This window comes from Bombus pascuorum, chromosome 5, assembly GCF_905332965.1.
Source record: "Bombus pascuorum chromosome 5, iyBomPasc1.1, whole genome shotgun sequence".
Lineage (NCBI taxonomy): Eukaryota > Metazoa > Arthropoda > Insecta > Hymenoptera > Apidae > Bombus > Bombus pascuorum.
In genome coordinates, this window is record NC_083492.1 from 3,673 (window position 1) to 28,858 (window position 25,186).

A 25,186-nucleotide genomic window follows, 5' to 3' on the forward strand; every position below is an offset into this window, starting at 1 on the left:
AACCTAACCCCAACCTAACCCCAACCTAACCCCAACCTAACCCCAACCTAACCCCAACCTAACCCCAACCTAACCCCAACCTAACCCCAACCTAACCCCAACCTAACCCCAACCTAACCCCAACCTAACCCCAACCTAACCCCAACCTAACCCCAACCTAACCCCAACCTAACCCCAACCTAACCCCAACCTAACCCCAACCTAACCCCAACCTAACCCCAACCTAACCCCAACCTAACCCCAACCTAACCCCAACCTAACCCCAACCTAACCCCAACCTAACCCCAACCTAACCCCAACCTAACCCCAACCTAACCCCAACCTAACCCCAACCTAACCCCAACCTAACCCCAACCTAACCCCAACCTAACCCCAACCTAACCCCAACCTAACCCCAACCTAACCCCAACCTAACCCCAACCTAACCCCAACCTAACCCCAACCTAACCCCAACCTAACCCCAACCTAACCCCAACCTAACCCCAACCTAACCCCAACCTAACCCCAACCTAACCCCAACCTAACCCCAACCTAACCCCAACCTAACCCCAACCTAACCCCAACCTAACCCCAACCTAACCCCAACCTAACCCCAACCTAACCCCAACCTAACCCCAACCTAACCCCAACCTAACCCCAACCTAACCCCAACCTAACCCCAACCTAACCCCAACCTTTTTTTTTTTTTTTTTTTTTTTTACGTGGGGAAATCCTCATGGACACCCTCCCCCCAATGGGAGTCGGGTAGTGTCGGACTCTTACCGACTAAAACCACCACGTGGCTGCTCGTACGCACAGGGAGGAGGACCCAGGGGTATCATGGTTGAAAATCTCCTGTAAGCCCTCCTCTCATCGTCTTCCCTCCTAGTGCGGAGGGGATGCTTCGCTGTGACCCCCGGGGCAGCCAACCCCGAGGTCATATTCCTCTTCTTGTTTCCTGATCCGTTGGGGGAGATGGCGGCCTCCCCCCGTTGCGCCCACTTCTCTCGCGTCGTATCCTTGCCGGGTGCTCGGCTCGGACCCTGAGCCGCTCCGCCCGCTCCTTCGCGAGCATGATTTGCTCGCAAAAGTCCCTCACTGCCTCGTAGTCCGACCGGCTACGTAGCAGCGCCTCCACGATCCTCCTCGGGGACAGGTCGTCCCCGATCTTCACCGTCAGGGTGTGTCTCTGCATGGCCCACGCGGGGCAGTGCTGCAGAGTGTGCTGGGCGTTGTCCTCCGCCTCCCCGCAGTGGTGACAGATGTTGGTCACCTCCTTCCGAATCTTCTTCAGGAACTCCCCGAACACTCCGTGCCCGGTGAGCACCTGGGTCAGCCTGTAGGTCAGCGGAACGCCCCGCGCTTCCTTCCACCTGTCCCAGACGGGCAGAACCGCGTCTACCGCGCGGTGGGACGTCTTCCTCGCCTCCTTCTCCAGTAGGAGCCGCCATCTCTCCCATGTCTCCTCTTCTATCTCCTTCCTCACCTGCAGAGGGTCTTCGTCTCGATCCCCGTCCCTGACTCTCGTGGCTCCGTACACCTTTTGAAGGGCCAGGGCTTGCAACGCGTATGGAGGGGATGCCGCCAGGACGGTCGCGGACGCGTGCGACACCGTCCTGTACCCTCTCGCTATCCTCAGAGCGGTGGTGCGTTGAACCGCCCGCAGGAGTGCCTGACTTCGCCTGCTCGCGGCCAGATCCCTCGCCCAGATGGGCGCACCGTACATCGCTCGGGCTCTGACCACCCCGTCGTACAGCCTGCGCACCCCTCTCCCGGCGCCTCCGATGTTCGGGAGGATGCCGCACAGGGCGTTGGCCGCTGCCGCCACCTTTGGGGCGAGGCTCTCGAAGTGGGGCTCGAACGACCATTGGTCGTCGATGATGAGGCCAAGGTACCTCAGTTGGCTCCCCACCCGGACCCCTACCCCGTCCACGTCGATCGTCAGTCCATCCGGGGGCGGTCCTCTGCGTCTTCCGTCGTGGAACCCGAGCGCCTCCGTCTTGGCCGCGGCGACCTTCAGCCCCAGTTCTCCGATGGCCCTCGCCGCTCGCCGGGTGGCCTCCGTGGCAGCCTCCGCCGTCTCGTACCACCAGCGCCCTCCTGCCACGACCAGGGTGTCGTCCGCGTAGCAAATCAGTCCCGTGCTTCCGGGCATCGGGGTGCGGAGCACGTAGTCGTAGGCGGTTATCCACAGCATCGGTCCCAGGACCGAGCCCTGCGGCACTCCGCGCTCCACCGCTCTTCTCTCCTCTCCCTCCGTGGATCTGTACGTTATCCACCTCTCCCGGAGGTATGCCCCGATTATCCTCCGGAGGTACCCCGGAACCTCGAAGAATCGCAGGGCCTCTCTGATCTTGCTCCACGGGATCGAGTTGAAGGCGTTGGTGATGTCCAGGGAGACCGCTATCGCGATCCCTTCTCGAGCCACCACTCTCTCCACCCCCTCTCTCAATCTGCGGATCGCGTCGATGGTGGACCTCCCGCGACGGAACCCGAACTGGTTGTCGTGCCAGCCTGGTACCCTGGACTCCATGTGCGCCCCCAGACGGGAGGCGATTACTCTCTCGAAGAGCTTGCCCACCTCGTCCAGGAGGCATATCGGCCTGTACGCCGATGGGGACTCCGGCGGTCGACCCTCCTTCCTCAGCAGCACCAGCCTCGCCACCTTCCACGCCCGGGGGTATGCGCCTTCCCTCAGGCACCTGTTGTACAGATGCAGCAGGCGGGGGGCCATGATGTCCATGGTCTCCGCCCACACCCGCCCGGGGATTCCGTCCGGCCCCGGCGCCACGTCCTTGGCAGCCATCTTCTTGGTGGCTGCTTCCAGTTCCTCCCTCGTTATGTGCGCTCCGGGTTGATCCATCGCCGGTCCGCCGCCGCCGCTCCGAGTGCATCCCCTCTCCTCTGGAGGGGCCTGTTCCGTATCCTCCTGGCGCCTCGGGGAGTCTTCCCCCTCTTCGCCTCCTTCTTCTTCCGGTCGTGGGAACAGCGTGTCGATCACCCGTGCTAGTAGTTCCCGATCCATGTTCTCGGTTATCGGGGGAGCCGCCGGCCTGAGTTTTCTCAGCACCGTCTTGTACGGTCTTCCCCATGGATCGGATTCCACGGATTCCAACAGCCGTTTCCACGACGCCTCTTTCGCTTCCTTTATGGCCCTTTGCAGGGCCATTCTGGCTTCTCTGTGGGCCCTGTACCTCTCGAGGATCTCCTCTTCGTTGCGGTTCCGCCCTCTTCTTCTCGCCCTAGCGAGCAGCCTGCGGGCTCTGTGGCAGTCGTCTCGCAGGTCCGCGATCTCCCGCGACCACCAGTAGACGCTGCTGTTGTCGCGCCTGGACCCGGCGCTGGTTCGCGGCATGGAGGCGTCGCAGGCTCTCCTCATCCATTCTCCCAATTCCTGCGCCTCCCCGTCCACGTTGCCTCGGTTCTTGTTCCTCTTCGCGTCCCAGCACCAAGCCGCTACGGTGGCCGTTGCCCGAAGCATGTCCCCGTCCCTCTCCTTCAGTTTCCATCGGCGAGGAGGGGGCAGCCCCGGGCGGCTCGATGTCCTTCCCTCGACGTTGTTGTTGTTGTCGCCGCTCGTGCTTCTCTTGGCGGGTTCGATGTCCATTAGCACGTAGAGGTGGTCCGCTAGCGTTTCCATCTCTACGGCCACCCGCCAGTTCCTTATTCTGGGGTGGAGCCTCTGCGTCGCCCACGTCAGATCTATGACCGACGCTCCTCTCCGCCCCACGTATGTGGACTCCGAGCCTCTGTTGACCAGCACGAGACCGAGACCCGCGGCCCAGTCCGCCAGTTCTCTGCCTCTCGTGGTGGTTCTGTCGTTGCCCCACGTCGTGGAGTGGGCGTTGAAGTCCCCCAGTACGAGCACCTGTCGGGGGAGAAGCCTCCTTACGCACTCTCCCATCTCGTCCAGTAGGTCCTCGAACGCCCGGATGTCGCAGTTGGGAGAGATGTATACCCCCACCACCACGAGGTCCGTCCATTCGACCGCCACGAACCCGTTGCCTCTTTCCGCGACTCGCCCGGAGACTCCCGAGGTACACGGCCAAGTGATGGCGACCCATCCGCTTAGATCTCCCGCCCATTGGGGGGATGCGGGGATGTTGTACGGCTCCGCCACCACCGCCACGTCGGTCCCGCTCTCCCGGATGGACTGGTAGAGCAGGTCCTGGGCCCTTCCGGCTCTGCCCAAGTTACACTGGAGGACCCGGAATTTACTCGGTCACCTCCATGGCCTCCCCCGGGCCACTCACTCCGATGGTGCTATCCTTCCCTCCGACTGGTGGGTTGCTCGACAGGCTGGCCTGCTCCGCGGCTCCGGTGACGCCCTTGCTCGTGGTTGTCGCCGTGGCCTCTGCTGCCTTGGCCATCGCCGTTCTCCGCGCCCTTCTCCTTCCGGATGGTCCTACCTCCGGTGGTTTGCACGCCGCGCTTCCCATCCTGTGTTTTGACGGGGCTCCTTTTGCCTCGCAGATGGGGCATCTCGGCGATGCGGCCGTGCAGTTCCTCGCCCTGTGCCCCTCTTCTCCGCACCGGAAACACAGATGGGTTCTTCTCACCGGGGAGACGCACATCGCCGCCATGTGGCCCACCTCAAGGCATCGGAAACACTGGAGCGGTCTCCTGGGGAGTGCGATCACCTTTGCCCTGGTCCACCCCAGTGTGACCCTCCCCGCTTGAGCCAGTTTACGGGCTCCGGCCACGGGGCACTTGGCGTAGAATATCCCCATGCCGCTTCTAGATGTTCCCGCGCTCCATGCTCTGACGTCGCGGGGCTGGCAGTCCGCCGCCCTGGACAGCTCCTCCAGCAGTTCCTCCTCGTTAAGGGATATGTCGACCCCCACCAATTTGATCTCGGCCGTCGGTACCGGGACTGATACTCTGACGGTGGAGGGGTCCAATACCCCGGCTAATCGCGACGCCAACTGCGTGGCCTTGCTCATGCCGGCGTCGTCCGGGATATTGATCACCATGGCCCCGGTCGCCGCCTTTCTCGTTCGGACGTACTCCAGTCCGCATTTCTGGAGGGTCTTGTCCCGTCTCGCCTCCGCCAGGATCTCCTCGTACGTCTTCGGAGCCCCGTCCCTCAGCGTGAGCGTTACCGCCGATGACGTTGGGGGGGGTCGGAGTGCTGGCCGCACGACCGCCGATCCCGCCCTGCCCGCCACCGTCGCGTACGTCCGTTTCGCCGGTTGGGCTCCTGTCTTCTTCTCTCCGTTTCTTTCTCTCCTCCTTTCCCCTCCACCTAATGCGGCGGGGGTCGTCCTTGGCGGTTGCCCGGCTGGTCCCACCGCCGATCTCGGCCTGCTAGTTTGTGGCGCGATGGGGAGGGGGGCGCCGTGGCCCGCTTCTTTCCTCCTCTGTTCCCTGGCCTTCCGTCTCGCATTCCGCGAGACCATGGTCCTCCATTCCCCGTCCGTCTCCTGTCCCTGTCCCTCTTGCTGTTGAGAGGGTTGGGAGGATTGCGGGGGTTGTTGGGGAGGCTTCGGGCTCGCCGTCCGCGGCATCGTCGTCCGCTCTTTGTCGCCGCTGTTGTTCCCTCCTGTCGCTTGTCTCAGCAGGCCCGTTCCCCTGAGGGCTTCCCTGAGCTCTTCCCTCAGGGTCCCCAACAGGGATGGGCCGAGGCTGCTTATCGACTTCTTTAGCATCTCTATTTCTGCTCCGATGTCGTCCTTGGCCCTCCCGCTGCTCCGGGGAGCCTGCGCCTCCGTCGGGGACGGCGCCGCTGTCTCGGCCGTGCCTTTCAGGAACCTGTCTATCCTTTGTTCCAACTCCTCGTTCCTCCTCTTCAGGCTTTCCACCTCTCTTTCCAGCGCCTCCCTCTTCTTCCTTTCTTCCAGGAAGTCTGGCACCCGGGAGGTGGTTGTTTGGTGGGACCATGCCGCGACGGTGTACTCGACCGCGTCCTTGAGGGTTTTGACGTACGTCCCCTTGAGGTTGGAGGACGTCGCCGCCACCTTCAGGACCTCGGCCTGATGTCGCCGTACTTCGGCGTCCACGTCTCTCGGTGAGGACCCTTGGATAACGTTCCTCATTCGGTCCGACACCTCTGGAGTCACTTTCGTTATTTTTCTCTTCTTGCCCCTCCAGGTGACCGAGGCCATTGACTCCTCGTCCTCCGATCTGCCTTCCGAGGTCGACTCCTTTCTCATCTGAGACGGCTCTATCGAGCCGTCTATGGACCTGTGCCCATCTTGCGCTTTCACTTTGTCCCTGACGTTCTTGGGGATTTTGAACGTCTGGAACATGTTGCCGTTGTGCTCCGCTGCGGTTGGAAGCGGGGTTGACGGGACCGCGAGCGGGGCGTGCGACGGCGTCGGTGTCGGTTTCCCTCCCCGGCTGTTGCTTCTTCTCCTGTCCTCGGGTCCCGCCCTCTCCGCTTTTCTCTCCCCGCTTCTTCCGCGGTTCTTTGCCGCTTCGATGTTGTTCGCTTTTGTCCTTGCGGGAGGCCCACCCTCGCGGGTCTCCTCCATCGCGACGTCTTCCATTTCTTCACCGGACGCGTTTACGCGTATGGGGGCCCGGTGGCCCACCCCCACACGGCCACGGTCGCTAGCTAACGACGCAGTGGGGCCCGCTTGACCACCCACTCCTGCGCCGGTACTGGGGTATCCCTCCCCTGCACCGTAAACGTCGATTTCTTGGTTATCCTTCATATCCATATTTTTTCTTTCTTCTTCTTCCTCCTTCCTCCTTCCTTCTTCATCAGGTGCATGGTTGACGAGCCATGCCCTCGTTTGCTTTGCCACTCACTCTTTCGCACCCTACCCCGGTCGGGACCGATGCAGGATGACGGGGAGCCCCACGTGAAGGTGAGGTGAGTGGTCTTGACAGATATGGGCCCACCAACTTCTCCGAAGTTCTCCGCACCGGATCAGCGATCTGACGGGCGCCACAGCGCCGACCAGCCGCCACCCGACTATAGGTGAACATCAGATACATCGGGGTTTCTCAGGGCATGATGCTACGCACTGAGAACCCATACCCGCCTCGTGCTCCCCAACCTAACCCCAACCTAACCCCAACCTAACCCCAACCTAACCCCAACCTAACCCCAACCTAACCCCAACCTAACCCCAACCTAACCCCAACCTAACCCCAACCTAACCCCAACCTAACCCCAACCTAACCCCAACCTAACCCCAACCTAACCCCAACCTAACCCCAACCTAACCCCAACCTTTTTTTTTTTTTTTTTTTTTTTTTTTTTTTTACGTGGGGAAATCCTCATGGACACCCTCCCCCCGATGGGAGTCGGGTAGTGTCGGACTCTTACCGACTAAAACCACCACGTGGCTGCTCGTACGCACAGGGAAGAAGAGGGCCCAGGGGTATCACGGTTGAAAATCTCCTGTAAGCCCTCCTCTCATCGTCTTCCCTCCTAGTGCGGAGGGGATGCTTCGCTGTGACCCCCGGGGCAGCCAACCCCGAGGTCATATTCCTCTTCTTGTTTCCTGATCCGTTGGGGGAGATGGCGGCCTCCCCCCGTTGCGCCCACTTCTCTCGCGTCGTATCCTTGCCGGGTGCTCGGCTCGGACCCTGAGCCGCTCCGCCCGCTCCTTCGCGAGCATGATTTGCTCGCAAAAGTCCCTCACTGCCTCGTAGTCCGACCGGCTACGTAGCAGCGCCTCCACGATCCTCCTCGGGGACAGGTCGTCCCCGATCTTCACCGTCAGGGTGTGTCTCTGCATGGCCCACGCGGGGCAGTGCTGCAGAGTGTGCTGGGCGTTGTCCTCCGCCTCCCCGCAGTGGTGACAGATGTTGGTCACCTCCTTCCGAATCTTCTTCAGGAACTCCCCGAACACTCCGTGCCCGGTGAGCACCTGGGTCAGCCTGTAGGTCAGCGGAACGCCCCGCGCTTCCTTCCACCTGTCCCAGACGGGCAGAACCGCGTCTACCGCGCGGTGGGACGTCTTCCTCGCCTCCTTCTCCAGTAGGAGCCGCCATCTCTCCCATGTCTCCTCTTCTATCTCCTTCCTCACCTGCAGAGGGTCTTCGTCTCGATCCCCGTCCCTGACTCTCGTGGCTCCGTACACCTTTTGAAGGGCCAGGGCTTGCAACGCGTATGGAGGGGATGCCGCCAGGACGGTCGCGGACGCGTGCGACACCGTCCTGTACCCTCTCGCTATCCTCAGAGCGGTGGTGCGTTGAACCGCCCGCAGGAGTGCCTGACTTCGCCTGCTCGCGGCCAGATCCCTCGCCCAGATGGGCGCACCGTACATCGCTCGGGCTCTGACCACCCCGTCGTACAGCCTGCGCACCGCTCTCCCGGCGCCTCCGATGTTCGGGAGGATGCCGCACAGGGCGTTGGCCGCTGCCGCCACCTTCGGGGCGAGGCTCTCGAAGTGGGGCTCGAACGACCATTGGTCGTCGATGATGAGGCCAAGGTACCTCAGTTGGCTCCCCACCCGGACCCCTACCCCGTCCACGTCGATCGTCAGTCCATCCGGGGGCGGTCCTCTGCGTCTTCTGTCGTAGAACCCGAGCGCCTCCGTCTTGGCCGGAGCGACCTTCAGCCCCAGTTCTCCGATGGCCCTCGCCGCTCGCCGGGTGGCCTCCGTGGCAGCCTCCGCCGTCTCGTACCACCAGCGCCCTCCTGCCACGACCAGGGTGTCGTCCGCGTAGCAGATCAGTCCCGTGCTTCCGGGCATCGGGGTGCGGAGCACGTAGTCGTAGGCGGTTATCCACAGCATCGGTCCCAGGACCGAGCCCTGCGGCACTCCGCGCTCCACCGCTCTTCTCTCCTCTCCCTCCGTGGATCTGTACGTTATCCACCTCTCCCGGAGGTATGCCCCGATTATCCTCCGGAGGTACCCCGGAACCTCGAAGAATCGCAGGGCCTCTCTGATCTTGCTCCACGGGATCGAGTTGAAGGCGTTGGTGATGTCCAGGGAGACCGCTATCGCGATCCCTTCTCGAGCCACCACTCTCTCCACCCCCTCTCTCAATCTGCGGATCGCGTCGATGGTGGACCTCCCGCGACGGAACCCGAACTGGTTGTCGTGCCAGCCTGGTACCCTGGACTCCATGTGCGCCCCCAGACGGGAGGCGATTACTCTCTCGAAGAGCTTGCCCACCTCGTCCAGGAGGCATATCGGCCTGTACGCCGATGGGGACTCCGGCGGTCGACCCTCCTTCCTCAGCAGCACCAGCCTCGCCACCTTCCACGCCCGGGGGTATGCGCCTTCCCTCAGGCACCTGTTGTACAGATGCAGCAGGCGGGGGGCCATGATGTCCATGGTCTCCGCCCACACCCGCCCGGGGATTCCGTCCGGCCCCGGCGCCACGTCCTTGGCAGCCATCTTCTTGGTGGCTGCTTCCAGTTCCTCCCTCGTTATGTGCGCTCCGGGTTGATCCGTCGCCGGTCCGCCGCCGCCGCTCCGAGTGCATCCCCTCTCCTCCGGGGGGGCCTGTTCCGTATCCTCGCGGCGCCTCGGGGAGTCTTCCTCCTCTTCGCCTCCTTCTTCTTCCGGTCGTGGGAACAGCGTGTCGATCACCCGTGCTAGTAGTTCCCGATCCATGTTCTCGGTTATCGGGGGAGCCGCCGGCCTGAGTTTCTTCAGCACCGTCTTGTACGGTCTTCCCCATGGATCGGATTCCACGGATTCCAACAGCCGTTTCCACGACGCCTCTTTCGCTTCCTTTATGGCCCTTTGCAGGGCCATTCTGGCCTCTCTGTGGGCCCTGTACCTCTCGAGGATCTCCTCTTCGTTGCGGTTCCGCCCTCTTCTTCTCGCCCTGGCGAGCAGCCTGCGGGCTCTGTGGCAGTCGTCTCGCAGGTCCGCGATCTCCCGCGACCACCAGTAGACGCTGCTGTTGTCGCGCCTAGACCCGGCGCTGGTTCGCGGCATGGAGGCGTCGCAGGCTCTCCTCATCCATTCTCCCAATTCCTGCGCCTCCCCGTCCACGTTGCCTCGGTTCTTGTTCCTCTTCGCGTCCCAGCACCAAGCCGCTACGGTGGCCGTTGCCCGAAGCATGTCCCCGTCCCTCTCCTTCAGTTTCCATCGGCGAGGAGGGGGAACCTAACCCCAACCTAACCCCAACCTAACCCCAATCCCGCAGAATGGTTTGCCAACCTTCCACAACGTTGTGGAAGGCTCTCCAACAATGTCCAATTCCGCAGAATGTTTTTCCAACACTCCACAACGTTGTGGAAGGCTCTCCAGCGATTTCCGATCGCGTAGAATGGTTTTCCAACACTCCACTTCGTTGTGGAACGTCCTCCCACGATGTCGAACCCCGTAGAATGCTTTTCCAACTCTCCACAACGTTGTTCAACGCTGTCCAACGGAGTCCAACACTGTAAAATGTGGTCCCACGTTGCAGTTCAGTCTAGATCATGCAAAATTCTTTTCGCGGCGTTTGGTGACCCAAACTGGGCTGGTGCGTAATTCTTAGCTTGGTATCGTTTTCCAAAGATTAATCAACTGATTAATTTTTTTTTTTTTGGAAAACGATGCCAATTACCAGGTCTCACCACGTGGAGGTGACTACGCACGAGACCCGCCCATGATTTGTTTGACATTATGCATCGGTCTCGACGTTCAACCTGTTGGCAGGAATGTCGAGTTCTGACTCTACGTGATCATGGGCCTGCGTAAAGAGATAGCTGTTTCGTAGCCTAACTGCGAAACATATATCTCCAACGCAGCGGTTACACGAATCTTTACAAACGTAAAACAAAGCTTACCCGACGCAATATCTATCTCCCACACAACGCAACATGTATCTCACACACAAAGATTACATCGATCGGTACAAACATCGTACAATAATTCGCAACCCTATCGGCAACATTCCGTATCAAAGGTACATTTATCTAACTTGGAACGAAAGAAACCCTAACGCTAAGGTTCAGCCTAACCCAAGCATTGACCTTCGCCCGATTCCTGTCACACCGTTTGGATCTTATCACGGTCGATGGCACTTACCGATGATACCAGTGACCAGCAAATGGGCCTGCGATTTATAACACTCCAACGAAACATGTTGAACTCGGGGAGGGACCGCTGAACAGTATTACAAAGGCAAGGCCCCAACAGCACAGTGGGGTCCACCCCCAGGGGTTCGATCAGAATTACGGAGGACGTGAAATGCAGGTCCCTGTCCAAGTACCGAAGTACCAATCGGACAGCATTGCGGAGCCGCGACTCAATCGTCAACAGATTTACAGGTATCACCAGCGTGATTACGGTCGATGGCACTTACCGATGATACCAGTGACCAGCAAATGGGCCTGCGATTTAACGCACTCCAACGGAACATGTTGGACTCGGGGAGGGACCGCTGAACAGTATTGCAAAGGCAAGGCCCCAACAGCACTGTAGGGTCCACCCCCACGGGTTCGATCAGAATTACAGAGGACGTGAAATGCAAGTCGCCGTCCAAGTACCGAAGTACCAATCGGACAGGATTGCGGACCTGCGACTCGATCGTCAACAGATTCACAGGTATCACCAGCGTGATGACAACGCCCGCGATTCGAGGCAAACGACGAGCAGTCGTCGAGTAGTCACCAAGACAAGAGGTGTCCTTGGGCGACCTATGAATCCAAAGAGTTGTCCAGTGCACGTTGACCCGCACGTACCCGGGATACGCGCGAACGAGTACGCCACGCCGCAGTTTGAAAGAACTGAGCGATCGCGAACCGATAAATCGCGGGAACAATTTTTCCAATGTGGTAAGCGAGGGGATCAAGAGAGACTAGATTTATATTTTTCGTTCCAAAATGGATAAGTATCTTTGTGCGGAATGTGCTTACAATGCACATAACATAGGTATCTATCTTATGATTAATTAAGGCTAAAACGCACGCATTCCACTTTGACCCACGTTGTCCCACGTCGTCCCACGTTGTCCCACGTTGTCCCACGTTGTCCCACGTCGTCCCACGTCGTCCCACGTCGTCCCACGTCGTCCCACGTTGTCCCACGTCGTCCCACGTCGTCCCACGTCGTCCCACGTTGCAGTCTAGTCTAGATCATCCAAAATTTTTTTTCGCGGCTTTTGGTGACCCACACTGGACCGACGTTGTCCAGCGTTGTCCACCGCTGTCCAGCGTTGTCCACCGTTGTCCAGCGTTGTCCAGCGATGTCCAGCGTTGTCCTACGGTGTCTGACGGTGTCCCATGGCGCAGTCCAGAATAGATTACCCAATATTCTCTTCGTAGCTTTTGGTGATCCAAACTGCACTGTATTGGCGTAGTTCTTAGCTTGGTATCGATTTATTGTACAATGTTTGTGCTGATCGATGTAATCGTTTCCCAAAAATTAATCAACTGATTAATCTGCGAAAGTTATTACATCGATCAGTACAAATATTGTACAATAATTCGCAACCATACTGGCAGCATTCGGTAACAACGATACATTTGTCTAACTTGGATCGAGAGAAGGAAAATGAAAATACCGATACTGCATATACAATTGAGAATCTTGCAAAATGGACATACAACTCGTTGTGCTAAACTTTTGAAGATATCGAAAGTTATAAATTGTGACGATGCCGTAATATACTTCTCTTAATAATGTGATATCAAGAACAATCAGACTATGAAAGAAAAATCATCTGGACCTCTAGCATATATATTTAATATGCTATGAAACGTTGAAATATGTAACTGAAATGTATTTTCTGTAAATTAATAAATCTGAAACAAACTCATTTACTGAATTTGATACATATAAAAGAAACAGGCATCTTTAAAACGAGAACATTTTATATATGAAAAATAAACTACTAATAATGGTCAATTATAGATCAAATTACTATTTTAGCAAATATAGAGAATCATTTGTATCTTTTTAAACGAAAGTAGGGTTACGTCGAGAACAAAAATTTTAAGTAATTGAATTTAAACTGAATTAAAACTTGAAAATTTCATATGCAATAACTAAGATGAGAGAAAATCCGATTATTATAAAATCACTTGTTTTGTCTTTTAACTTTCAACGGTATCTGTTATTTCCTACAACAACATTGTGACTTGCAACATAGTGAACCGAAAGATATGCGCATAAATCATATTTTGCAGAATTTTTGCTACAAACGTGACGATAATCGCGAATGAACTCTTGTTTCATGCAAATGAAATTCGAATATTTATAAAAATACTGTTACTCTCATGTTACTGTGAAAAGATAGAAAATATCGCGGCCGAAAGGATTCTAACAGCTATGGTTCTAAGAACGAACAATCATCAGCATTAATTCTAATAGCAATGAATTAAATTTTTTAAAATATTTCAAGCCTTCGTAACAATATTAAGATATTTCATTATAATACTTTGTTACGTGTTGAAATCGTTCAAAATTTCATACATGTATATATATATTACATTCGTAATAAAGTACTATATTTTAACAGTCATGGTAACGTTAACGCTGATACAGAAATAAGTCTTTTAGCAGTATTTTCAGTAATAAACGTACTAATAAGGGGCGCTGAAAAAAAAAACAAAGCAGTAGCCAGAAGGGCTACAAAGATTCGATCGTCTTCCACTCTATATAAACCCGATCAACACGCTGAGAGTGGAACTGAATGTTCTTGTTTCGCAACGCTAATTTACTACTAATATTTATGAAGCAGAAAATTCTCAAAATCAAACGCGAAGAGTGCTTTGTTATATCTGCAATATCAGTTAATCTATCATTAAAATAAAAGAAAGAAAAATCTGAAAATTCCCGAAACTTGAGACGCAACGCTAATAAATTTAAATCTACGCACTCGTATTTAAACAATACGCAACACTAATAGCGAGGGATCGTACTGCAACCATTTTGGAGGTTGCTGATGAACGATCACACTTGCACAGCTCTTGCAGCTGTACGTGTGATCCAGGAACAGTGTCCGACAAATGCAGTCGGAGGGTTTGGGTATTTTGTAAACGCAAGTCTACTTAACAAAACGCGTTCATTCGTTGTCGCAACGCTAAAGGGAAAAATAAGTAGAACTCGCGATGGAACAATATCGCAACGCTAACTCTTAAAGTGAATTTAATGAAAATAATTATTTAATATATGAAAAAGCTTTTTTAAATATTCTGGTATTGCTACTTGCAATACTATAAAATAAAGTGAACACTTTTATAATCTAATTTTAAACAATAGAAAACAGGAAAAATTCTAAAATTTGCAAAAGGCAATCGCGATATCGTAATTCGCAACTCTAAAGCAAACGCGATTATCATTTTATCGCAACTCTAATTCAAACCGTAATCATATTCTCGCCACACTAATGCAAAGCCGCGATGTTATTTCGCAACTCTAATACAACCCGCAATTAATTTATCGCAACACTAATAAGAAAAATCACGAGTGGAGGGCTGACATATCGCAGTGCAACCATTTAGGAGGTTGCCGATGAACGATCACACTTGCACAGCTCTTGCAGCTGTATCGTGTGATCCAGGAACAGTGTCCGACAAATGCAGTCGGAGGGTTTGGGCATTTTATAAACGCAACTCTACTTAAGAAAACGCGATCATTCGTTATTGCAACGCTAACAGGAAAAATTAGTAGAACTCGCGATGAAACAATATCGCAACGCTAACTTTTAAACTGAATTTAATGAAAATTACTACTTAAAATATGAAAAATATTCTGGTATTGCTACTTGCAATACTATAAAAATAATTGAAAAATAACATTTTTATAATCTCATTCTAAACAATAGAAAACAGGATAAATTCTGATACGTATAGTTCTATAGGAAATTCTAAAAATTCATAATAAAAATTGCAAAAGGCAATCGCGATATCGTAATTCGCAACTCTAAAGCAAACGCGATTATCATTTTATCGCAACTCTAATTCAAACCGTAATCATTCTCTCGCGACACTAATAAAAAGCCGCGATGTTATTTCGCTACTCTAATACAACCCGTAATTAATCCGTCGCGACTCTAATAAGAGAAATCGCGATTTGCCCAATAGGACGATGGACCGATATATACATCGGTCAAAAAAACAAAAACTACTACTACGACTAAAAATACTAAAAGCGAGCATAGTGACAAAGTAGTAACAATAATGACTTCCCATGCTCTGGATGACCCAGAGGATGGGGAGCCATTAGTAGTTGCCCTCTTGAGTGGCAGTTTGCCGGGCCTCTTCGGCTTATAGCCTCTTCTTTCTTCGGGCGCAATGCCCGCTGAAACTTAAATCTAAGCTCGAGACTTCTAAATCGCAAACAAAAAAAAAAAAATTTGAAAATAAAAATATAAACCGCGGAAGCTGATTGAAGTGCACATGGACTGACCAACGATCACAGCGGTGACCGTTGCTCACTCGCACGTGCGTGCTCGAGCGATAAACGTTCGTTTCGAGCCCACTCGCGACCGCGACCGCGAAATTCGAAAAATCGAAAGGAAAAACCAGAGACGAGAGCATGCTCTACTCGTGCCAGTTTCACCGTCGATTTTTCAAATAAATTTCCAGAAACAGGTTGGTCACACGAAAACGTGCCTACCCGACCAGAGACTGTGCCAACCTGCCCGGCCCTACCTACTTATAATTAACAGACATACCAGAAAGTATACTACCTATCCTACCTAGCGCTATATTTAAAAAATGGCAAAACAGGCACACCAACACACCCGCTCCACGGTTCTCACACAAACGCCCGGGTGCAAAGGTCCTACACTAGAGAGGACGTCCCGGGACGCCTCCGACACCCGAGCTTAACACAACATGCATACTCTAAGGTACGTACCTTTTTCCTGAAATCGACTGACGAAGGCTAGTGACCATTGCGTAAAACGTGATAAACACGTCTGAGAAAATGATATCGTTAAAATAAATGTAAGTAAACTTGGAATTATAATTGTAATTTACGGCAATATTAAAAGCGTGGTTGCAGTTAATCGCGTGGATGATATTATCAGAAATTGTGATTGTATCGAGACGTAAATTGAATCGATATATGTCTCGACATTTTTAGTATTTGAGATTGTAACGAATGAGAAGAAAACGACGCAATTCCACGGCCTAACAACACACATACATAATATGGAAAATACGTCGTGCACGATACACTAACGCTTCGTCAGTCGCTGAGAAATTATTACATTACTTAAGTCTAGATCATCGTGCCCAATGTCTTTCTCCCATTCAAGTAGCACCTGGGCACGTGAATGAGATCCTGACAATGGGCACGGAAGGGGTTAAACCTGAAAATCCTGATCTAAAAAGATGATTAGTTTGTGTAATTTTTATTTAACGGACTAACGTTCTTTGATTTTATATTTTACTACTTCGTTTCTGATTAAATCTACTTTATTAATTTAATAGTAACTAAGTAACTCTACTTTATTAATTTAACAAATTAGAGCAAAATTTTAATATTGCAAAAAAGGTAGCGTTAATTGAAAAGGATTGAGGCTCGATCAAATGGAATTATTAACTCTAAATATATTATTAAGAAAGAAATAATCTCAGGCGATCTTTTTATCAAAGCATATATTCGAAAGTGCAGAAGCAGTGTTCAAAATTATTGCTTTGATTCAAAAATCTGCCTGTCGCGAAGTGCCTTCTTGCACGTAAAATATCACACATTCTTGTACGGAAAAAATGAATTTTAACTCATATTTTAAATTCTAGCTAAAGTGAAATAAACGAACGTGACTTAATATTGTCACGATCGATTCATAGCTAAAAATCAAGTATATTTATGTCATACAGGTATATTCGTGTAGATATTTGCCATTTGCAAATATTCATACGGAATATTAACATGCGTATTTATAAGTAACACGAATATATTTTCAAGTGCATATGTTGAACCTAATTATTAAAAAACTAATTATTATAATCGCTATGTGCAAGAAGACCTATCCTAAACTAATAAATTTGAAAAAGGAGTGTTACTACTCACGGGTATGAAGAATACCCGCGGTCACTATGCTCGCAAAAAATTCTACGTAATACAACCAATCACTCGTGCCGATTCGGACCTTTCGTCCTACGACATGATTGAGTGACCGGAGGAACAGAAACGCATGCGACTCACCGTTCGAAGCGGAGAAACAGAGGACGAATATCATCAGGAACTGTGTAGGGTCCAGTGGTGGAAATGGAGGTTGCGAAGAATCTGTTACAGAACAAAACACGATGAGTGATTGTTGATTATTTATAAGGTTGGAGATAATGAAAAATGAAAGTTTATTAACTGTAGTAACTTTAGTAATAATAAAGATTGAAATACTAATAAACTTTGGTAAGTATAAAAACTGAAACTCTAATATGAAAGTAAAAAATCTAGAAATTAAGAATCTAATAATTTCTGAAATACATTAGTCATTTGTTTCATAATTCGGTACTAAGACTTTAACACTTATTTTATTTTAATGAAAGAATTACCCCAGAAGATTCTAATCTGCCAAATTTTCAATCAAATTGTATTTCTTAATTAATAGTGATCAAAGAAAAATATACAGAATAGACATAATCGAAGTACGATATGTAAAGATACTTACATTCCTGGCTTTTGAGCCACTGTTAGAAGATTCCCAAAGAAGGTAAAGAAGTTGAAGCAGTGGTATGTCTATAACCAAACATAAGATATCATTAATATCGTTAATACATAATAACAAACTCGAAACTTTACCAATAATTAAGAATATACTCTAATAAGTATGTAAATTGGAACTCTAATATAAAAGTTTGAGAACAAAATATTCAGTGATTTTTTTATACGTATCAGACAGTTTTATTGTACTTTAATGCTAAGACTTTAAGACTTTATTTCAATTAAAAAGGACATTTACAGCTTTTTGAATTATCAATCATTTTTATTTTACAATTAACAGTATTTCAAACAAAATATACTAAATAGAACAAATTGAAATACAATATATAAAACTACTTACATTCTTGAGCTCCTGGAGAGGCTTTATCCTCTTGAGGGAGGCACTGACTCTAATACCGGAAACGAATATTCAAAAGAATAAATATATAAAGAAAGGAAAATAAAAGACTACGTTACCGCGACCGCTTAAATTATGATCGGCGAACAAGAACTCTAATCGCGTACAAATTTGATTGATAAAATTTTATTATTTTCGCGTATGATTATTCGATCGAATTTGATCAAGACTATCGTGATTTTAAAATATTGAAAAGAAGCTATTACGTAGCAAACACTGACTCTACAACCGCATTGCGCGCGGTCACAAATATTCCCTGAAAATAAAGCAGTTTAGGGGCGGGGATGGGGGGGTGGAAAAGAAGCGAAACGTCGTTTCGACAATTTTCTTCTTTTTCCTATCGAACGTTTATTTAGAAAATACTGCTATTTCTTTATACTTAAAAATTATTATTAAGAAATTGGAACAAGTATGAAAATGTAAGTTGAAAATTGTGAGATATTTCTTGATAGGGAACAAATGCTTACGAATACCGTGAATGCATTACAGTCATTTGCAAGAATTATACTGTTCGCAATTAGAATATATACTGTGAATTTTCGTTATTAGAACACGAAATATACATTCCACTAATACATTATACTCGCGAGTTATAAATATTGGAAAATATTTGTAAGAATTCAAAAGTTCGCCACTAAATATACTTAAGGAATACTTGACAAACGCACGCGAAATCTTGTTTCGAAGTATTTAAATCTAACTGTTACCAAGTTGCAAGTTTATGACGTTAGCAGTAGCAAATTCACATAATACAACAAAAGAAATTGAATTTCATAAGTGATTTATTGAGATATAACTCAATTTAAAACAATAAGACAATTCGTTAAAAATTCATTTGAAATAAGAGAATGATTTCATAAATCGGAAATAGAACAATAATTTATTTAATCGAAGCTATTGACACAGCATATATAATTTCGCGTCTTGCGAAAGAAACATTCGAGTCATTGTACTAAACTGTTTAATATTCTCCAACATCACTACAATAATCTTCCCTTAAAAATGAAAAAATAAAAAGAAGCTCGGACAAAGAGACAATGAAAGACAAATCGCGGCGCGAACTCGTTCGTTCGCGATCTTTTGAAAGAATCAATGGATTCACGCGACGCACTCCCGTGCACAAAATAATCGCAAGACTCAGTGGCAAAGAAGAATCGATTTTTATATTTCATTCCAAGTCAGATAAGTATCATTGTACAGAATGGACTCAGAATGGATTTGAGAGTCAAGACATATCCCACGTTGTCCCACGTTGTCCCACGTTGTCCCACGTTGTCCCACGTTGTCCCACGTTGTCCCACGTTGTCCCACGTTGTCCCACGTTGTCCCACGTTGTCCCACGTTGTCCAACGACGTCCCACGGTGTCCCACGGTGCAGTCCAGTCTAGATCATCCAAAATACTTTTCGCGGCTTTTGGTGACCCAAACTGGACTGGTGCGTAGTTCTTAGCTTGGTATCGTTTTCCAAAGATTAATCAACTGATTAATTTTTGGAAAGCGATGCCAATTACCAGGTCTCACCACGAGGAGATGACTACGAACGAGACCGCCCATGAGTTATTTAACATTATGCATCGGTATCGACATTCAACCTGTTGGCAAGAATGTCGAGTTCTGACTCTACGTGATCATGGGCCTGCGTAAAGAGATAGCTGTTTCGTAGCCTAACTGCGAAACATATATCTCCAACGCAGCGGTTACACGAATCTTTACAAACGTAAAACAAAGCTTACACGACGCAATATCTATCTCCCACACAACGCAACATGTATCTCACACACAACGATTACATCGATCGGTACAAACATCGTACAATAATTCGCAACCCTATCGGGAACATTCCGTATCAAAGATACATTTGTCTAACTTGGAACGAATGAAAAGAAATGAGGCTGCTATGGAAAAGGAGCCCCAACAATCAGAGGATGAAAGAAAAACCGCGGATCACCCGGAACGAAAGTAATCGCGATCTCTCGAAGGAACTAACAAACCTACGTGACGTACCCCCGTGCACCAGATAACCCTAAGCTTCGGTGGAAGCTCAAGCATTGACCTTCGCTCGATTCCTGACACGTCGTTTGGATCTTATCACAGTCGATGGCACTTACCGATGATACCAGTGTCCAGCAAATGGGCCTGCGATTTAACACACTCCAACTGAACATGTTGAACTCGGGGAGGGACCGCTGAACAGGATTACGAAGGCAAGGCCCCAACTGAACAGTGGGGTCCACCCCCACGAGTTCGATCAGAATTACGGAGGACGTGAAATGCAGGTCCCTGTCCAAGTACCGAAGTACCAATCGGACAGCATTGTGGACCTGCGACTCCATCGTCAACAGTTTTACAGGTATCACCAGCGTGATGACAACGCCCGTGATTCGAGGCAAACGACGAGCAGTCGTCGAGACAAAAGTTGTCCTTGGGCGACCTACGAATCCAAAGAGTTGTCCAGTGCACGTTGACCCGCACGTACCCGGGATACGCTCGAGCGAGTACGCCACGCCGCAGTTTGAAAGAACTGAGCGATCGCGAACCGATAAATCGCGGGAAAAATTTTTCCAATGTGGTAAGTGAGGGGATCAAGAGCGACGAGATTTATATTTTTCGTTCCAAGATGGATAAGTATCTTTGTACGGAATGAGCTTGCAATGCACATAACATAGGTATCTATCTTATGATTAATTAAGGCTAAAACGCACGCATCCCACGGTGTCCTATGGTGTCCCACGATGTCCCACGATGTCCCACGATGTCCCCCGGTGCCCCCGCGGGGGGGTATTAGTCCAGTCTAGATCACCCAAACTATTTTGGATGATCAAGACCAGACTATATTCAAGTAGTTTTTAGCTTGATATCGTTTTTCAAATAATAATACTAATATTTAAAATTGTAGTTGGTGTATTATTATTTGGAAAACGATACCAATTACCGGGACCCACCACGAGGAGGTAACTACGCTCGGGTCCCATTTACATAAACAGTTTTTAAGCATTGAAAGCAGAGATGTAAAATTATTTTATAACAAAGAAGTAGCGTGTATTGAAATTTATTAATTAGAATAGCTGTAGTACGTGGATCTGCAGAATCATACTTGATTATTGAACATATCATCGAAGAAACGAAACCATGCAAGATAACAATTGTAGTGCGAATGGGTGAATGGTGAGTTGTCGCTGCCTTCGATTAAATTGCACTTGCTTCCTTCGTTCCACGAATACGGGACTGTTTCCTTGGTTTCGAGCAGACATGGAAAATTACATCCCATCCATAGACACTCAGTAGGTACACTCTGCGTTACCATTGTTTTTATATGAAATAGTGAAATGAGAAATTAAATACTATATTTAAAATTAAAAAATAATGCTGTATAGAAATAAAATAGCACTTCAGGGACTTGAAAGATTTCGTAAATATTAAATAAAACGAAATAAATCATTAATTTTCTCACAACGAATTGATGGTATTCATTTAAATCAATGAATATAGAGTTGCTTCCAATTAATGGTACAACTGTTATAAATTAAGAGCATCATTACTTTGAATTAATGGGAGGATATGGTTATAAATTATTCGTATAATAGTTAAGAATTAATGGAGTAATTGTTTTAGATTAATGGCTTACATGTTAGAAATTCATGGCTTACCTGTATAAAATAACAGTTTAAATGTTGTAAATTAATAGCTTAAATGTTATAAATTAATAGCTTAAATGTTATAAATTAATAGCTTAAATGTTATAAATTAATGGCTTAAATGCTATAAATTAATGGCATAAATGTTATAAATTAATTATTTAAGTGTTGTAAATTAATAGCATAGACGTTATAAGTCACTAGTTGCAATGTTATTGTTTGGCTTTTTTTTTATTTACCTTATATTCAAATTCTTCTTCGACGTTCACTCTTCGGGAGTTCAAGCAGGAAAGAGCTCGCGCGCGACTTGCGTGTTCCTTATATAACTTGATAAGGTGTGGGGGGGATGTTAATCAAACGATGTTAATCAAGAGCGACGAGATTTATATTTTTCGTTTCAAGATGGATATGTATCTTTGTACGGAATGAGCTTACAATGCACCTAACATAGGTATCTATCTTATGATTAATTAAGGCTAAAACGCACGCATCCCACGTTGTCCCACGATGTCCCATGATGTCCCCCGGTGCCCCCGCGGGGGGGTATTAGTCCAGTCTAGATCACCCAAACTATTTTGGATGATCAAGACCAGACTATATTCAAGTAGTTTTTAGCTTGATATCGTTTTTCAAATAATAATACTAATATTTAAAATAGTAGTTGGTGTATTATTATTTGGAAAACGATACCAATTACCGGGACCCACCACGAGGAGGTAACTACGCTCGGGTCCCATTTACATAAACAGTTTTTAAGCATTGAAAGCAGAGATGTAAAATTATTTTATAACAAAGAAGTAGCGTGTATTGAAATTTATTAATTAGAATAGCTGTAGTACGTGGATCTGCAGAATCATACTTGATTATTGAACATATCATCGAAGAAACGAAACCATGCAAGATAACAATTGTAGTGCGAATGGGTGAATGGTGAGTTATCGCTGCCTTCGATTAAATTGCACTTGCTTCCTTCGTTCCACGAATACGGGACTGTTTCCTTGGTTTCGAGCAGACATGGAAAATTACATCCCATCCATAGACACTCAGTAGGTACACTCTGCGTTACCATTGTTTTTATATGAAATAGTGAAATGAGAAATTAAATACTATATTTAAAATTAAAAAATAATGCTGTATAGAAATAAAATAGCACTTCAGGGACTTGAAAGATTTCGTAAATATTAAATAAAACGAAATAAATCATTAATTTTCTCACAACGAATTGATGGTATTCATTTAAATCAATGAATATAGAGTTGCTTCCAATTAATGGTACAACTGTTATAAATTAAGAGCATCATTACTTTGAATTAATGGGAGGATATGGTTATAAATTATTGGTATAATTGTTAAGAATTAATGGAGTAATTGTTTTAGTTTAAGAGTCATAAATTAATGGATTAAATGTTATAAATTAATTGCTTAAATGTTACAAATTAATAGCTTAAGTGTTGTAAATTAACGATTTAGATGTTATAAATTACCATTTCAATGTTATTGTTAATATTTTTTGTTTATTTACCGTATATTTAAGTTCTTCTTCGATGTTCACTCTCCGACAGTTCAGGCACTAAAGAGCTCGCGCGGCACTTCCGGGTTCCCTATATACCTTTACAAAGTATCGAGATGTCAATCAAAGGGTAACGATCTTTTGACAAAGCAAAAGACGGTTTCTCCATTATAACAAAATCAAGTTGACCAATTTCTTAATTTTTATCGTAAATTGGAGTCCTCAACGATTCAATACGATGTCCATTTTTATCGTTTTAATAGTTTCCACAAGCTAAGACTATATTCACACTTCTTTGATACTAGTTTTCGACTATCAATTAGTCTGAACAGAAAGGAAAAGAAAACCTAACGGCAGTCGATGACGTTACTGTGAAATAAGTTAAGGTATTAAATAATAAACGCTCTTGTATTAAATATTCTTTTTCTTGAATAACACCTACATCACTCTAGGTGATATTTAAAATTCTTATTTAATGCTTACTTAAAAGTCAGGTTCCTTTTTAATTCCACTCAAGTTAAACGAGTAAATTTACTGGTTATGGTAGTAAGAAAAAATGGCTCCTTTTTCTTCAGTAACACCGGCATCGATGTACGTGCTACAGATATTAATTACATAGCGAATAATATTCTTCGTTAGATCTATCAAAGGATTTATTAGGCTACTAGCGAGAGAATTATTGATTACTTAAAGAATGGTTTGATTGTTATAAATTAATGCCTCAAATATTGTTAATTAATGTTTCCATTATTATAAATTAATAGTTTAATTATTATGAATTAGTTGCTTAAATATTGTTAATTATTGGTTGGATTGTGATAAATTAATTGTTCGAAAGTTGTTACTTATTGGCTTGATTCTTATGAATTAATGGTGTAACTGTTATTAAGTAATGGTTTAAATATTACAAATTAATGCTTTAATTGTTCTCAAGGAATGGTTTAAACGTAGTTAATTAACGGTTTGATTGTTATAAATTAATAGCATAAATGACATAAATTAATAGCTTAAATTTTATAAATTGATGGCTGAAATGTTATAAATTAGTAGATTAAAAGTTAGAAATTAATGGCTGCAATTTTATAATTTAATTGTTTAAGAGTTATAAAAATTATTCTAAATAAAATAATTATAACTTAATAGCCTAAATGTAATAAATTAATAGCTAAAATGTAACAAATTAATAGGTTAAACGTTTTAAATTAATACCTTAAACCTTATAAATTAATTATACAACCCTGCACAACATTGTGAAACGCTGTCCAACGATGTCCAATCCCGTAGAATGGATTTCCAACCCTGCTGAATATAGTGGAACGCTCTCCAACGATGTCCAACCCTGAAGAATGGTTTTCCAACCCCGTAGAATGGTTTTCCAACACTCCAGATCATTGTGGAAGGCTCTCCAACGATTTCCAATCCCGCAGAATGGTTGTGCAACCCTCCACAACGTTGTGGAAGTATCTCCAACAATTTCCTATCCCGTAGAATGGTTTTCCAACCCTCCAGATCGTGGTGGAAGGCTCTCCAACGATTTCCAGTCCCGCAGAATGGTTTTCCAACCCTCCAGATCGTTGTGGAAGGCTCCCCAACGATGTCCAACCCCGTAGAATGGACTCCTATCGACTATAACTCCACGGTGACCTATCTACGTGTTTGGCAGCAGCTCCCCGAGGCCTCTTGGAAATTACTGCCGGTGCACTTCCCACGTCCTCTCGTTGTGCCAATCCTATGAACTAACTAAATAACTCTGGCGTTAGGTGAGATGATTATCCCTCCCAACAAGTAAGCCTACCCAAATTACTATTAAAAGTGAGTGTGTGTTAAGAAGTTATAAATTCGTAATGTGAAATAGTCGTAAATTCCCGTTACGATTTGTTAATCGACGGCACGAGTTTTTCGATTCCCTATTTCCATTAGGATAAGAGAGGTGGTTGAACTGATGATAACACATGCTTGACAAATTAAAAAAGAAAAAAAAATATGCACTTTATTCCAACAACTTTGTAGATGTAAATAGTTAGGCGTAATGTGTATAGATGTATTATTAGCGATGTGTAAATGGTAAGTTAAACTGATGACTGATCAATGAACGGAAAACCAGTCAAGAGATTGTGACTAATGTAAGTATAAAAAACCA

General features: G+C 47.3%; 1 protein-coding gene across 1 annotated transcript; it reads right to left on the reverse strand.

The window, feature by feature from the left end:
• Positions 1 to 916: 916 nt before the first annotated feature.
• On the reverse strand, positions 917 to 6,641 carry LOC132907085 (uncharacterized). The gene is made up of 2 exons (XM_060959829.1): positions 4,233 to 6,641; positions 917 to 4,177 (listed from the first exon to the last, which is right to left on the reverse strand). The coding sequence occupies exons 1-2, from the start codon at positions 6,639 to 6,641 to the stop codon at positions 917 to 919; spliced, it is 5,670 nt and encodes a 1,889-aa protein (XP_060815812.1).
• Between the last annotated feature and the right edge of the window lie 18,545 nt (positions 6,642 to 25,186).

Coding starts and splice junctions, on each gene's coding strand:
- LOC132907085 (XM_060959829.1), bottom strand. CDS start 6,641: ATGGATATGAAGGATAACCAAGAAATCGACGTTTACGGTGCAGGGGAG. Junction 4,178..4,232: donor GGAAGGATAGCACCATCGGA/GTGAGTGGCCCG, acceptor CGGGTCCTCCAG/TGTAACTTGGGCAGAGCCGG.